Source organism: Nilaparvata lugens, chromosome 7 (assembly GCF_014356525.2).
Source record: "Nilaparvata lugens isolate BPH chromosome 7, ASM1435652v1, whole genome shotgun sequence".
NCBI classification, from domain to species: domain Eukaryota; kingdom Metazoa; phylum Arthropoda; class Insecta; order Hemiptera; family Delphacidae; genus Nilaparvata; species Nilaparvata lugens.
In genome coordinates, this window is record NC_052510.1 from 14,272,475 (window position 1) to 14,286,691 (window position 14,217).

The 14,217-nt window shown below is 30.8% G+C and overlaps 2 protein-coding genes across 4 annotated transcripts in view; both read right to left on the reverse strand.

Annotated features, from left to right (window-relative positions):
* Positions 1-9,996, reverse strand: LOC111051033 (histone-lysine N-methyltransferase SMYD3). The gene is made up of 9 exons (XM_022337454.2): positions 9,745-9,996; positions 9,173-9,344; positions 8,539-8,611; positions 7,149-7,276; positions 5,265-5,444; positions 3,813-3,995; positions 3,280-3,412; positions 2,554-2,716; positions 1-488 (listed from the first exon to the last, which is right to left on the reverse strand). The coding sequence occupies exons 1-9, from the start codon at positions 9,858-9,860 to the stop codon at positions 275-277; spliced, it is 1,362 nt and encodes a 453-aa protein (XP_022193146.2). The 5' UTR covers positions 9,861-9,996; the 3' UTR covers positions 1-274.
* A 1,014-nt stretch (positions 9,997-11,010) lies between these two features.
* LOC111051034 (cyclic AMP-dependent transcription factor ATF-6 alpha) overlaps positions 11,011-14,217 on the reverse strand; it is a 38,646-nt gene continuing 35,439 nt past the window's right edge. For 2 of the 3 annotated variants that reach the window (XR_005571743.1, XM_039432115.1), the window contains exon 14: positions 11,011-13,577. Coding sequence is in view for 2 of the 3 variants with exons in the window: in XM_039432115.1 (XP_039288049.1) it covers positions 13,441-13,577 (137 nt within the window). In the remaining variant the exon portion in view is untranslated. The remainder of the gene's footprint in view (positions 13,578-14,217) is intronic. The other variant, XM_039432116.1, reaches the window with a different exon arrangement.

Genomic DNA, 14,217 nt, shown 5'->3' on the forward strand with positions numbered 1-14,217 from the left:
TAAGCACATAACTCGATAATTAATTATATCTTACATTACAAAAAACACACTATAACAAGTAATCGTTTACAATATTGCACCAGATGAGCGACAAATTTAATTCAGAAACGTTTGTTTCACGATGAATTTACAAAAGGAACATAGTTGAAACCGCTACTCAATCCAAAACATCAAACGCATTCTAGGCATGTGCCAATGATGAAATGTCACTGGAAATTTCGTATTTATAAGTAGTGAACACATAAAAAGTTTTAAAAATGGATGGCATCTGAAGTTATATTTTACCCAGAGCAGCCTGAGTCTGGAATAGCAAAGGAAGAAAGTCATGCCTGTAAAGACTGTGCTGTTTTCCGTGGGTGATCTCGATTATTTTCTCAGACTCCTTGAGGTAAGTTGCTGCGTCTTTGAAGTTCTCAACGTAAACCAGGATTTTGGCCAACATCAAGAGCAGTATTGCGTAGGATGGATGGTATTGTCCGAAATATTCCCTGAAATATAAAATCATGATTAGTTTTGTGCAGGAAAAAATTAGTAAATGCTGTGTAAGGAAACAGTACAGTTTGGCTTATTATCCAGTGGAATTCAACCTTGCCCAATTAACAATTTTCTTTTTCAAAGAAACTAATAAAACCTGTACATAAAGGACCGCTTAACTTAGTTTTGGCGTAATCCACATTTAAATTATTGACTCAATAATACGGCATTTGGAAAATCTCTAAATAATATAAATATTAGAATCACACTGAACTATTACAGATTGATAATAATTCTATCTATAATATACAGTACGATATTAGATAGTATCATATCTATTAATTTATAAGTACGGTACATTATCAAAATGATAGGGAGAGGAAAAATAAGGTAACCATGTGCTATTCCTCTCACTATTTCTCTCTGTGGTAATACTAATTTAAAAATCAATCAAAATTAAGAAAAGTTACATGATTTAATTTTTTTTCTAAAGTGGTTCAAACATACAGGGTGAGGATTTTACCAATTTTAATAGATATAGTCGAGTAGATAGTAAATCTAGGAAGCCTACCTTGATCAAACAATCATATTGATTGAATCAATACTGCTATATTCTGCAAGGTGCCATAAATAAGTTACAACTAAGTATACTGTAGCCTACTTAAATCTAAAATGTTTAGTACTAATCTTGACATAACTATCCACATTTATTTGTGTAGGGTACATAACTATAATTTAGACAATCAAAGATAGAGAGCAGACTCAATAAAGCAGAATATTGATTCTCATTTATCAAAATACTAGTAGTTCTGTGAACAGTAAACCTCACGCAGTATTCTCATCCAAAAATACCTGATTGAAACTACAGACCTCATGGAAATACAGCAATAGACTGGCTTCTCCACACATCTGTGTAATCACTTGTCAGCTGATTTATGATAAATGATTCTATAGTCTGATTTTTACTTTCCTTGCCCTATTACCATAGGTAAGGAAAGTATTGCTTTCCGAAAAAAATTAAAGTATCCAAATTTCTAAATTTCTATACGTTTCAAGGTCCCCTGAGTCCAAAAAACTGGTTTTTGGGTATTGGTTTGTATGTGTGTGTGTGTGTGTGTGTGTGTGTATGAGTTTATGTGCGTCTGTGTACACGATATCTCATCTCCCAATTAACGGAATGACTTGAAATTTGGAACTTGAGGTCCTTTCACTATAAGGATCCGACACGAACAATTTCGATCAAATGCAATTCAAGATGGCGGCTAAAATGTCAAAAACAGGGTTTTTTCGTGATTTTCTCGGAAACGGCTCCAACGATTCTGATCAGATTCATACCAAGAATAGTCATTGATAAGCTCTATCAACTGCCACAAGTCCCATATCTGTAAAAATTTCAGGAGCTTCGCCCCATCAATGCAGATAGATTCCCAATTATCAGGCTTCAGATACAATTGAAACGAAAAAAATCAAGTGGAGTAGATTGAGCATGAAAATCTCTACAATTAATGTTTAGTAACATTTTCACCTAAAATTGAAAATAAGCTTTAAATTCGAGAAAATGTGATTATTCAATTGCAAATAATTGTTGATTCTATTAAATCATTCACTATGAAGAGATAGCAGACCTCATGTGTGTCTCCAGCGTCAACAGCTGGCTCAAATCTTTGAATAGTAGACTTGAGATGCGCGGGAACACTAGCGTCCGGTGATCAATTTTCATAACGGCAAGGAAAGTTGTGTGAGTGCGCCACACCAGATTTTTACTTCAATATTGGCGTATGAAGGAGGCTCCTTTTTCCATTTATATTATCCTTGAAATGCAAAATTTCCAAAAACCTTGTATATACGTCGACGCGCAATTTAGAAAGGAACATACCTGTCAAATTTCATGGAAATATATTACCGCGTTTCGCCGTAAATGCGCAACATATGAACATATAAACATTTAAACATTAAGAGAAATGCCAAACCGTCGACTTGAATCTTAGACCTCACTTCGCTCGGTCAATTATTGTGTTATCAAATATATATTGTGTTATAAATTGAATCAAAAAGTGATCCTGGAGACATGTATCTCACCTGAAACCTGGTATGAGTTGTTTGCCATATCGCAGAGCAGTATCAAACTGATTCATTTGAATAGCGCTCTGATAGGCTGCATCCAAAGTCTTCAAGTGTTGAATGTTCATTGGGTGGAAGAGACCTTCCTGTTTTCTCAGACATAAATTACAAACATCCAAATCTGTTCGACAGAGCTAAGGAAATTATTGATGTAAAATATTGAAATTGGAAAAAATTAAGTACCTACTTCGAAAAAAATTGTGTGAAAAAGTAGTTTCACTATTATTGCCCAAATGAAAGAAACTGAGATGATTTTAAAAATAAATTACATCTTCTATTTCATTGACTTTCTGAGTATTTGTGGAAGTGATATTCTATTTCTTGCCTGCTAGTTGCTAGGAATTTTATGAATCATCTGCAATATACGATACAGTAATAATATCAATGAGCTTCCCGATTATTTTGTATTATTATTATTTTGTAAAACATTGTGAGAATGCTTTTTAAAATTAATTTAGAAAATGTTCTCATTAATTATCATTGGAGAAAATATAATTGTAACGATCCAAGATAAATGGCTTATGAAAGAAGCTTAAAACTATTCATACTTTTCTTTGATATAATAGCCTACTTATTTACTCAGATGAAGTTATTCTACGGTAACCAATGCACTTTTTGTGGAATCAAGAAAAGCTGTGCAAGTACTTATCAAACGTAATAAATAAATAATATTTGGAAGGATACAAGCTACATCTTTCATCGTCTTCAGATGCATGTCTGTGAAGTCAGACACTTCTTTGAATTCTTTGAACGTTTCGTCCTTGACAATGGCTTCGCATTTTGAACAAGATAAATCAACCGCATTATCTTCACCATCCTGTAAACAAAAAATGAAATGAATAATTGTTCATTCATCCTACAACGATGAGAAAAACAGATGACAATGGTGGATCTGAATTACAATTAACAGTATTATAAGATGATCAGATAAAATAATTATTTGGAGTTTTTTTATATCAGTAGTTGTCTTTTATTCTATGAATGTTATGGCAATAAATTATATTTATTTATTTAAATTCTTCAAAAGGAAATATCCTTCATTAGGCGGAGTTACTGTCCTCTCTAACACTCAATCTTGAAAAAGTTTTCTTTCACAAATAATTATTCTTTTAAACCCATGAGGGTCTCTCTAGGAATGAGTAATAACTTGAAAATGATCATCTCGAAACAAATATTCATCTGAGAGGTATAGGATTGATGGAGCAAGAAATTGATACCTTGACATCGTCGACGAAGATGGGTTCTCCACACTCTGAGTTCGGACAGAGCATGGACTTCATGAGAGATCGTTCATGCTCGTTGGTGCAACGGTTGCATTGACACAAAAAATAATAGGTAGATAGCAGCTCCTGTTGTCTCTCACTGGGATCGCTCATTAGATCTATGTACGATATGAACACCTGTTGCAAAATAATAAAAACGTGATGAATACTAGGATTTAATTCAATCAGGTATGAGGATGTTGACAAAGATATAAAGTCATGTCTCTAAAGCCGTGTCCACACTGAAGAAATATTCGACAAACATGTTTGTTGAAAAAGTTTGGGCAAATTTTATTATGTTTGACAAACAATGTTTGCCCGTGGCCAGTGTGGACGCGTCACCAAACAAAATATTTGTAAGTGGGAAGAATAGGTTTTATGTTATAAAGCTGTTTAACAGCTGCCAACTCTGAAAATGTTTGGAAAAACAGTAATTTTTTGTTTGACAAACAATGATTGTCCAAACTTTTAAAAATGTTTGTCCCTGAGCTCCTAAACAAACATGTTTGCCGAACATGTATGTCGAACATTTGTTCAGTGTGGACACGGCTTAAGCCGAATTTTATGCCAATGATATACAGAGAGGTCCAAAAAATGTATACACTGATTGACAGTGACTCTAAACAGAACAAGATAACAAACACCTATGAATCTTACTAGGTATTGTAGTAATGTACAGTATATAGCCAGGACCCCGCTAACTCGGAAGTACAGATAACCCGGATCTATTTTTGAAAACAATTATGTAAATAAGAACGTAAAAACTTGGTTAACAATCAACTATGGTCGAAACTTTTTTCTTTCTAGTTTTGTGAAGTCTAGAAATTATCTTCATGTGATCGTGAAAATTCTGTATTTTCTGATTGGATAAGATTTTTCTAGTGAGTACATTTATTTCTTGTATTTTCCCCCGCATTCTCCAGTTATCCCGGATTTTTTCGTTAACTCAGAATGACTCTAGTCCTAGATAGTCCGGATTATCGAGACTATGTAGGCCTACTGTAAGTACATCTTAGAATATTGAACAAAAATATATAGAGATGGTTAAACCTTTAAAATCATAAAACCTGTAAAATCTTACAATCATACCTGTAAGATATTCACTGTCAAAATGTGTATACATTTTTTTTGGATCCCTCTGTATTTTTTTGTTCCATATTTTTTGTGTATCTTATAGGGTTACCGTACATAATATTTCTTAATGGATCAACTAGTACCCAGTTGTACTGAGTACTAGTAACCAGGACATGTTTAGGTTATAATGCCATTATCAAGTGTCAAAATAAATAACTTATTCAACCAAGAAGGTAACAGGATAATTTCAAGAGTATCGATAAAGAGTATAGTTTTATCATTCATAGGTTTCTAGATCCTTTCAAAACTTGGACTACTTTACTTTTTTCATACCTTATTCCAGTCAAGAGGAGCAGCTATTTCTTTGATAGCACGAATGTAGATGGTGCGCTGTTCGAATACGGCCACAGCGTTTGGGTCACAGCTATGGTCGATTATGGTTGGAGCCAGGTACACGCCCACTCCAATCGACGTCATGTCCGGATCGCAAATATTGAAACCGTTCACACATAACTGAAACAACATAATGTTTTTTTTTCAATTGAAACACTAAACATCACAAAATTCACATTTCATGATCACACATTTTTCTAATTGAAAATTTTTGAATTGAAAAAAATTATGATATAGTGAGCTTGAATAAAGGTTAAATGAAGGCCTATGATGGTTGATATTCACAATTTCTTTATAGGGTTACTACTATTATTAAAATAAAATAAAAATCACCCAGTACCCCTTTTAAATTTGATTAATGTCTAACATGTTTCTACTCATGTTGGCCATTTTCAAATTCAAATTAAATAAACATCATTGAATTAAAATTTTGACCTTGAAATATATGTAAAATAATTAGTTACCAGCTATGAGCTTGATTCATAGAATAAATGACATTTTTATTTGACTTAGCGTGGTTTGGATATCAATGTCCATTCTACCAATCAACCACAATTCATACAAGGGATAATATAAAAAACTACCTATTGTATTTGTGTGAAGACACATAAGTAGTGTCTAACTTAGTATAATATACAAAGTATAAGAATCATACTATTTCAAGTGCTTTGTCTTGACATTGAGTAGCAAGCTTATGAGAGTCCATATTACGGGAAGAGTTTTCTGTTTTCAACATATTATACAAATTAATTCTAATACAGTATCACCTATCACAAATATTGATATTTGAATGGATTGAAAAAGGTTTATAACTATTCTATACCGACCTCAACTTATTTTAAAATTCAGGGGTTTTCATTGTGTTAATATTTTTTCATATTATTCAAATAAGAATAATTTCTAGTACTGATTGGTGATATTTCCATCTTTGATCTGTTTTGTATGACATTATATCTAGTATTAATTGTGATCTAGTAATTGTAATATTCTTATAGTATTTCTGATGTTCTAGATATAAGTTAGTTATTGAAATTGCTGCAAATAAATTAATATTTATAGATTTGTTCTAAATTAAAGCAGAATTCTTGAATCGCATTTAATTGTTTCAAATAAAGAATCGTATTTTAGGTAATTTAACTGGATTATTATGATTCTCAACAATTCAGAACTATTCTCAACTGACAACATCAATACATAACACTCTCTAATCGTTGGCAATTCTCCAGCCAAGTATATCTGTTTATTTGTCTGACAGATTTAAATCTATCAAATCAATTTCTCACTACTTCATATATTTTTCTTGTCTAATGGCAAATTGCACACTCCACGTGCATTGCGCAATAATTCGAATATAATAACAAAGCTGTCATCATCCTAGCTTTCATTATCAAGAGTAAATAATTTATTGGATTGGTCGACTGGAGGTTTTATTCTTCAGGATTTGGCACCAACAATCGAACCTGTTCGATAAAGTGCTATTTATAATAATAGATTTAGTACTTCGATGCCAAAATCACTCTTTTTTACAAAACCTGATAAAAGCTTCGATGACAGATGAAAATTCCTCTCAATTTACTCTATCTTACTACGATCAAATATTAATACGACTGATGTAATTAACTGATAATCATGCATTATTTTCAAGTTCACTTCATACAAATCTTCATACATCACTAATTAAAAAAAATGAATCAAAGTTCATTGATATTGAACGAAGAAAGTTCATTGATTTCTCAAATAATTTATTAAAGATCAACGAAATATTGTACCTTGATATTCGAGTGGAAATTTTAATGAAATGGTTATTGTTGAAGAAAGACTCACCCTTCCATAAATTCCAAGCATTCCAACTGGATTTGGTAGTATTTCTGGACCAAGAAAGTCATTGAGAACGGCACACAGTGAGGCGAAATGCTCCATTCTTATCTTATCTTTCTTAACATCTGTGTAATCTAGGAAATCATTTACAAAAAGTGTTCAGTTTTTGCATCCTTTTGTGATCTGAATATTACACGAATATCATAGTTTATTTGTTTTATGAGATTTATTTTGCATTGATTTATTAAAAATAAATATACAATCATTAACAACAAATTATTAATAATCGTATTGAATGTGATTGTGCAGAAATAATCAGGTTTGCAGTCTTAAGAAGTTAGATATACAAAGACAGACTATTTTTTGATACTTAAAAATTGTTGTGTAATATTAGCTCTGAAAATAGGTATAATTGATAGAATTGAATAATGATTATGACTTAGGTTATATATAATGAATATGATTTAGATACTACGAGTAAATGGAAAAATCATGCATGAGACAATAGAAGCAGTAACGCATTTGTAAAAATTGAAATAAGGCATAAAAAAGTTTTGTTACATTTTAGACCACAATTGTTAAACAAGCCCAAGTTTGAATAAAAATGCTTTATTCTAAAATATATATTATAAGAACGAAGCTACCAGTTAGCTACTACTCTACTTTGAATTATAAAATAATATTCATTAGGACAGTTCAATTTAAAACGGTCTCTGAAATAGATTACTGTAGGTAAAATTAGAATTATGGTACTGTTCATTTCAATGTTCAAGTTCTTTTTCAATAAATCTATTCTACAAAACAGGGGTTTCAACACTACAATGAATAGATGATCTTCAAGAACAGAATGATCTTTCTGATCAATAACGCTGAGAAGACATGGAGAAAAAGTTCAAGTAAGTTGAGTAAATCACAAAAACATAGAAGAAAGATCTACCTTTACTGAAAAAAAAACATAGATACTCAAGTACTAGATACCAGAAGAAGAACGATCTTTAGTGGTGGAGAAATGAAAAACAACATAATTGATTCTACAATACTACTAGAATGTAATTAATTGATAATATTATCGTTATAAATAAAAAATATTACTAAGCGGAAATTGGCAAAGCGTTAAAGTATGCCAACATTGAAGATTGGAGAATGTAAACAGATACATGAATATAGCACTCATACCGGACATTTTTTATATCTATCAAGATATAAGGAGACATGCTATGGTCGAGTGATGGGCAAGGAACAGAACGATACTCAGCGAGGTGGGAAACTCAGCGAACATCTACCAAACAAAAATAAAAAATCCGCACCTTTGCTAGGCAAGTCCCTGTAAGCTGTCTGTGATATTGCGATTATAAATAGCTACGTTAGCGGTTCTATGCAGATCTATCTTACTTACGAGACATCAAGTCTTTGAACATTCTGAAACAGGATTTTGAGTAGTATCCTTTTTCCATTGATCCACTAGCACTCTGCAGAAAAATAATAGACAAAGATATTGAATACGTCTCAATGTTGGAAATAATAGACAAATATATAAAGATGATGGTTTCTCGATTCATTCCGAGCTGCGATGTATTAACCCACTTTTTTTATGTATTTCACACGACATGCAGTCAAATATTATTTGATTATTTGACTTGGTATAAGTTTAAAAAATATGTATCCACGTTGAAGTTTAGGCTTAATAAGTTTTTGCAGTACAAATGAATGTGAAATTTATGAAAGAAAATATATCCAAATAGCTGTCAATTAAAAAAATGGGTTGATAAAGCACAAATGTTTAGATACGAAATTAATATTATAGAATGCTTATTTTAGTTTTATGGTCAGTGGAAACTTCTCAGTTTTTAGGTGACAATCATTTATTCACTGAGATTTGACTAGAGTCTTAAAGCTCAATTAGTTTCCAATAATAGGCCTACTCTTTTCAAGAATAGGAAATACAGATTGCTAAATGCAGAATAAGCTTAAATATTGTATAATAAATGTCACAATAATGGTGGAAACATATAGTCAAATGTTTTACTTACATTTAATTTTATAATTAGTTTTGCCATAGTTCTTGCCGCATCCGGAACTACTCTGGGTTGAATTTTCTTCAGATTTTTGCATTCCCCTTTATGCTCCTTCCATGCATGCCTCTGGCAGTCATTATTACAATAATAAACATACTGACAAGCCGAGCACTTCAGCAGGTTGCTCCTGCAAGTAAATAAAAATAGAATATATTAGTTAAATCATATTATTGTAAACAAGAGCTTGCTTAGCCCTATAATTTTGCATAGCATGGGATATTGTATTATTATAAATTAAAAAATTCAAAGTATTAAAGTACCACATCGCCAGTAATGATTATAGATAACTCCGGTTCCAGCCATGCTCCTATAACTGAATAAAAATTAATATGAATACAGTAAAGCATGAACAAAACAATATTTTATGCGTATTCATAGAACGCTAAATTGTATAACAAATGCCGCATAGATAACTTAGATTGTTTGATAAATATAATGGAAAAAAATTTTATACAATTTTGAATTAAACAAACATTAAGTTAAATAGTAAACTGCAATTAAAGGAAGTTATGAAATGTTAACTTTACGGTTGAAAACAGTAGTCACATCTTTCAGTCCTAAACTTTGAACTTAGCGTAGCAACAAACGGTTCAGCCACTAACAATACTTCTCCGGGTTTTATTTTGTTTTTATCTTTCTTCATTGCGAAGCACAAGACACTGAGAGACAGTATTGACAAGATAACAAAAAGTCAACATCAAACACGAAAATAGGAATGCTCACTTAACCTCAAAATAGCATTTCGCCGTCTAATTTTAGATCAGCTGTGCATTTGCACCTGTGTAGTAGACATCAGCTGATAGTATTTCTGTTGATGACGTCATAAATATACTAAAACGCATGCGTCAATCAACGCGCCCGTGCATTTGAAAAAGTGAAGAAAAATTCTTGCCTGCAATGAAACATGGCAATCAATCAAGGAATTCAAGACTAATTTTATCTTGACAACAGTTTACAATACACGAGGAACTTCATTTCACAGTCAAGGAAACGGCCTACAAGTCAAGGATAAACTAAACTGTAGGTGACTGAATTTATTCAATATCAAATACCGTGTAGACCTATTTCAAATTTTAGAACATTCATAGAAATCAGAGTATTAGATTAAATTTTAAAATATTCATAGGTTTATCTCATAATTAATTATTCCGTGGTAATAATACCTTTGTTTATAGATACGTCCAAACGTATCCATAATCAAAGATAATACCATAAAGAAACAATAGCGTATAGAAACAATACCATAGAGAAACAATGATAATACTCTCATAACTAAATTTGCTAACCCAGTTGTATCTCACATAAACTTATTTATTTTTAGATAGTATCAATAGTAGTCAATAGAAAAACTTATCAATATAACTTTTATCAATATAAGAACTGGATCATGAACATAAACTATTACAATAATAATTGTAAATTATAATTATTATCAACTACGGTACGGTAGGTACCTGTACTAAGTTTTGACAGAAAACTGATTTGATTTGGAAACGTCTCTATTGCTCCTCAAGTTTACATGAAAAATACTGCTATGAACAATGAACGTAGTAGTGTGAAGCAAAGAAAATGTCTGGAAAATGTAACATCACTTCATTACCTACCCTACCCTCCGCTCCACAAGTGAATACAATTCAATAAAATTAGTAATATGAGTCCAGAAAATTGTAGATGCAGAAGAATTTTTTAATTAGGTGTATATAAGAGGTCCTGATTTAACCAATTGGCCTACAGTTCATATACAAGTTGCAACAACAGAGTGATAAGTTGTCAGGGAATTGAAAAAAATAAAATTGAGTTGACATATCTGTATATTTGATAGCATTTTATTGCTTCACAAACACTGCACAAATCAAGAATATACACATTGAATCACAACTTCTGTGTAATAGTCTTAATTTCTAGGAACAACAAACAATACTACTTTATAAGTTATAAATTTATCAATATATTAAATTTTACTCTCACTTATTTCAACAATAAATTAACGATAAATTAATTTGTAATGTAATGTAACAATCAACATAAATTTTCTAAACGATTGACTAAATACCAATAGGAATTGATTTAGTATTTTTATATAATTGTTAAACTGTACGTATATAATATTATCTATAGCATAAATATACAAATCGTTATTAAACCTAAGAGACCAATCAAATGCATAAAATAGAATTCATCACCTATGAAAAAACAATTTCAGAACAAAGTATTCATTTCTTATAACTTACATAATTAATTGAATTTTTGAATACGGTACTTCAGAAAAGAGTTTTACTAATTACTATTACATAAATATTAAATTAAATTAGGAATAAACTGTGTCAGAATTGTGCTTTTTTATGTTATAAATTATATTCTACCCAAGTTTTTCAAAGAAATTTATGAAGTTGCCAGTCATGGTCAATCAATAGTGTTGATATATATCAACATTGACTATCTATTAGTCAGCCATGGGCTAGTGAATTTTTGTGAAATAAAACTCAGTTAAAAAAACCTATTCAACTTGAAATCACGCATGATCCAAGCTAAATTTAGAAAGGATAGTTATCAAATTAAAATTACTGCATCTATTTAAATTTAAAAGGTTTGAAAAATAATGAAAATTTCCAAAATATGTTAAGACTTATTTTAGAAAAATAATGAACTATATGAACCAAAACAATAATGAGATTGACAAATCTAATGTGATTTATATTTATGTATTACCTTGTCAGTATAATTACTAGAGTATAATCAATAATTTATTAGTAGTTTATGATCATTATTAGGGTGATATTCATATTTAAAATTCATTCAGTACGGTATAACGGTAATTAAAACTGATCACAAGCATATCAATTACTTTGAAAAATAATTGTATTCGTCGTTTAATGTGATGGTTAGTTGATTCACTATGTGGTGTACATTTACTATGATTTAATTGCAATGATTCATAAAAATGAATTTTTAAATTATATTACTTAAAATATAATAAACCCACACAAGTCAAGATATGATATGAGTGTAGCACACTGATAGTAAATAGAACAGCGTAACAGACCATTACCAAGAAATTTGGATATCGATAATTATGTATAACCTCTTAGGCACCTGATGATTTAGCCATCAAGGTGTGCTTTTCGAAGATTGTAAGCTAGAAATTTTATTTCTTCAATATTATACAAAATAATAAATTTATCACTGAAAATTGGGGAAATTGCAAAAAGTATGTTTGAGGAAGTTGATGCTTTATAGGTAAAATACTTGAATAATAATTATAAGTTGTATCAGCTTAGAACTTGTTGATGTAAATGCGGAAAAATTGAGAACATTTTTTATTTTGCAATTTTTGGTGGCTCATAATCAATATTAGCTCTATGAGCCTGAATACCAATTGGTAAAAAACTTGCTTGTTTAGCGTCCAAGAAAAAAGTTTGAGTTTTGATTAAAATTATCACTCTCTATCAGCTTCGGCTTGCATTTATAAATATCCAAAACTTATATTACTTTGTACAAATAATGTGCACTTTAAAACAAAATCATACAAAGTTTAATTCTCATCCTAAATCTAGTTCTAAAATTAATATCAAACATAATTTGCTTTGATTAACCTAGAATTTTGCATTAATTATATCCATATAAAACATCATAGTTACTTGTATTTGCAAGCATTACATTGCAAATAATCAGGTAAGTTTCTATAATTAAGTAGTTCAACATTGTATCAAACTATCTTCAGTAAAAATCAATAAATAAGAAAACTATATAAAAATCTGCAATTGCTCAAATCTACAAAATCTACTTTATGGTTAAGCATAGCATTCTGTCGTATCAATTGTTCATTATAAAAACATTTAAAGCACAACTAATATGAGCAACATCTAAGTTATACTGTATCGCAAAATGTCACTTTATTTCAAACTCACATATACTAATCAATCAGTTATATAATAACATAGCCACCTCTCTAATTTAAGGCTGCGGCCTACGATATTGCAACGTCGCAGTGTTAGTAGGCCTAGAGTCTAATACATGATTGGTGACAAAGATTTTAAAAAATACCAGCTGATCTATTTCACCAATCATGTATTAGATTCTAGGCCTACACTGCGACGTTGCAATATCGTAGGCCGCGGCCTTGTATTAGAGGTGGCTATGAAAATAGTGATTAATTTGAATGAATCTGTTTTTTAATAGATTCACTCACAATAATCGTAAATTCATCTAAAAAGTATGTCTAATCAAGGAAAATCCCGCAGTCTTGTTCTAGTTTTGTATACAGGAGGATAGTTTTCATTCGAATTGAAGGGTCTAGTCTGGGAGGCATCTGAAGACGCTCTCATAAAGTAAGGCCTGTACGCTTGCTGATGTACTGCCACTGTAACAAAAAAGTAATTATCAATTATCTAATTAATTGAATTTTTTAATATGTTACTAAATTGATGAGTATAATACTAGTAGTAACGAAAACCATTAACGTTGAAAACCTACAGAAGATAGATTTTGTAATGTAGAGGTACGTTACGAGCGCTCGGCAGTATTGTTGGTCTGACCACTGATTGGTCAGCACCAATATCGCTAGTTATCGACGAAACTTTCATAATCCATGAAAAATGAATTTGATGACGGAATATTTAAGAAAATGATAAAGGATAATATTGGGATAGATGATATAACACTTTGGCATGATAATTGATTTCGCTAGTTATCGACAAGAATTTCATAATCAACAAAAAATGAATTTGATGACGGAGTATTAAATAAAATGATAAAATATAATTGTTATAGTTGATATAACACTTGACGTGATAATTGATTTAAACCTATAACACTTGGGCCTAAAGCACTTTAACAAACAATTACTCTATCAATCAATTTCCAACAATTGACTAGACTTCTAATTAGTTCAATACAACTAATAATAACAACATTCGAGACAGCAATCCCTGAAAGAAAATACCGTTCAGACACACCCGTATTTAGATGCATTAATAGAATCTAACTAACATACTTTAATA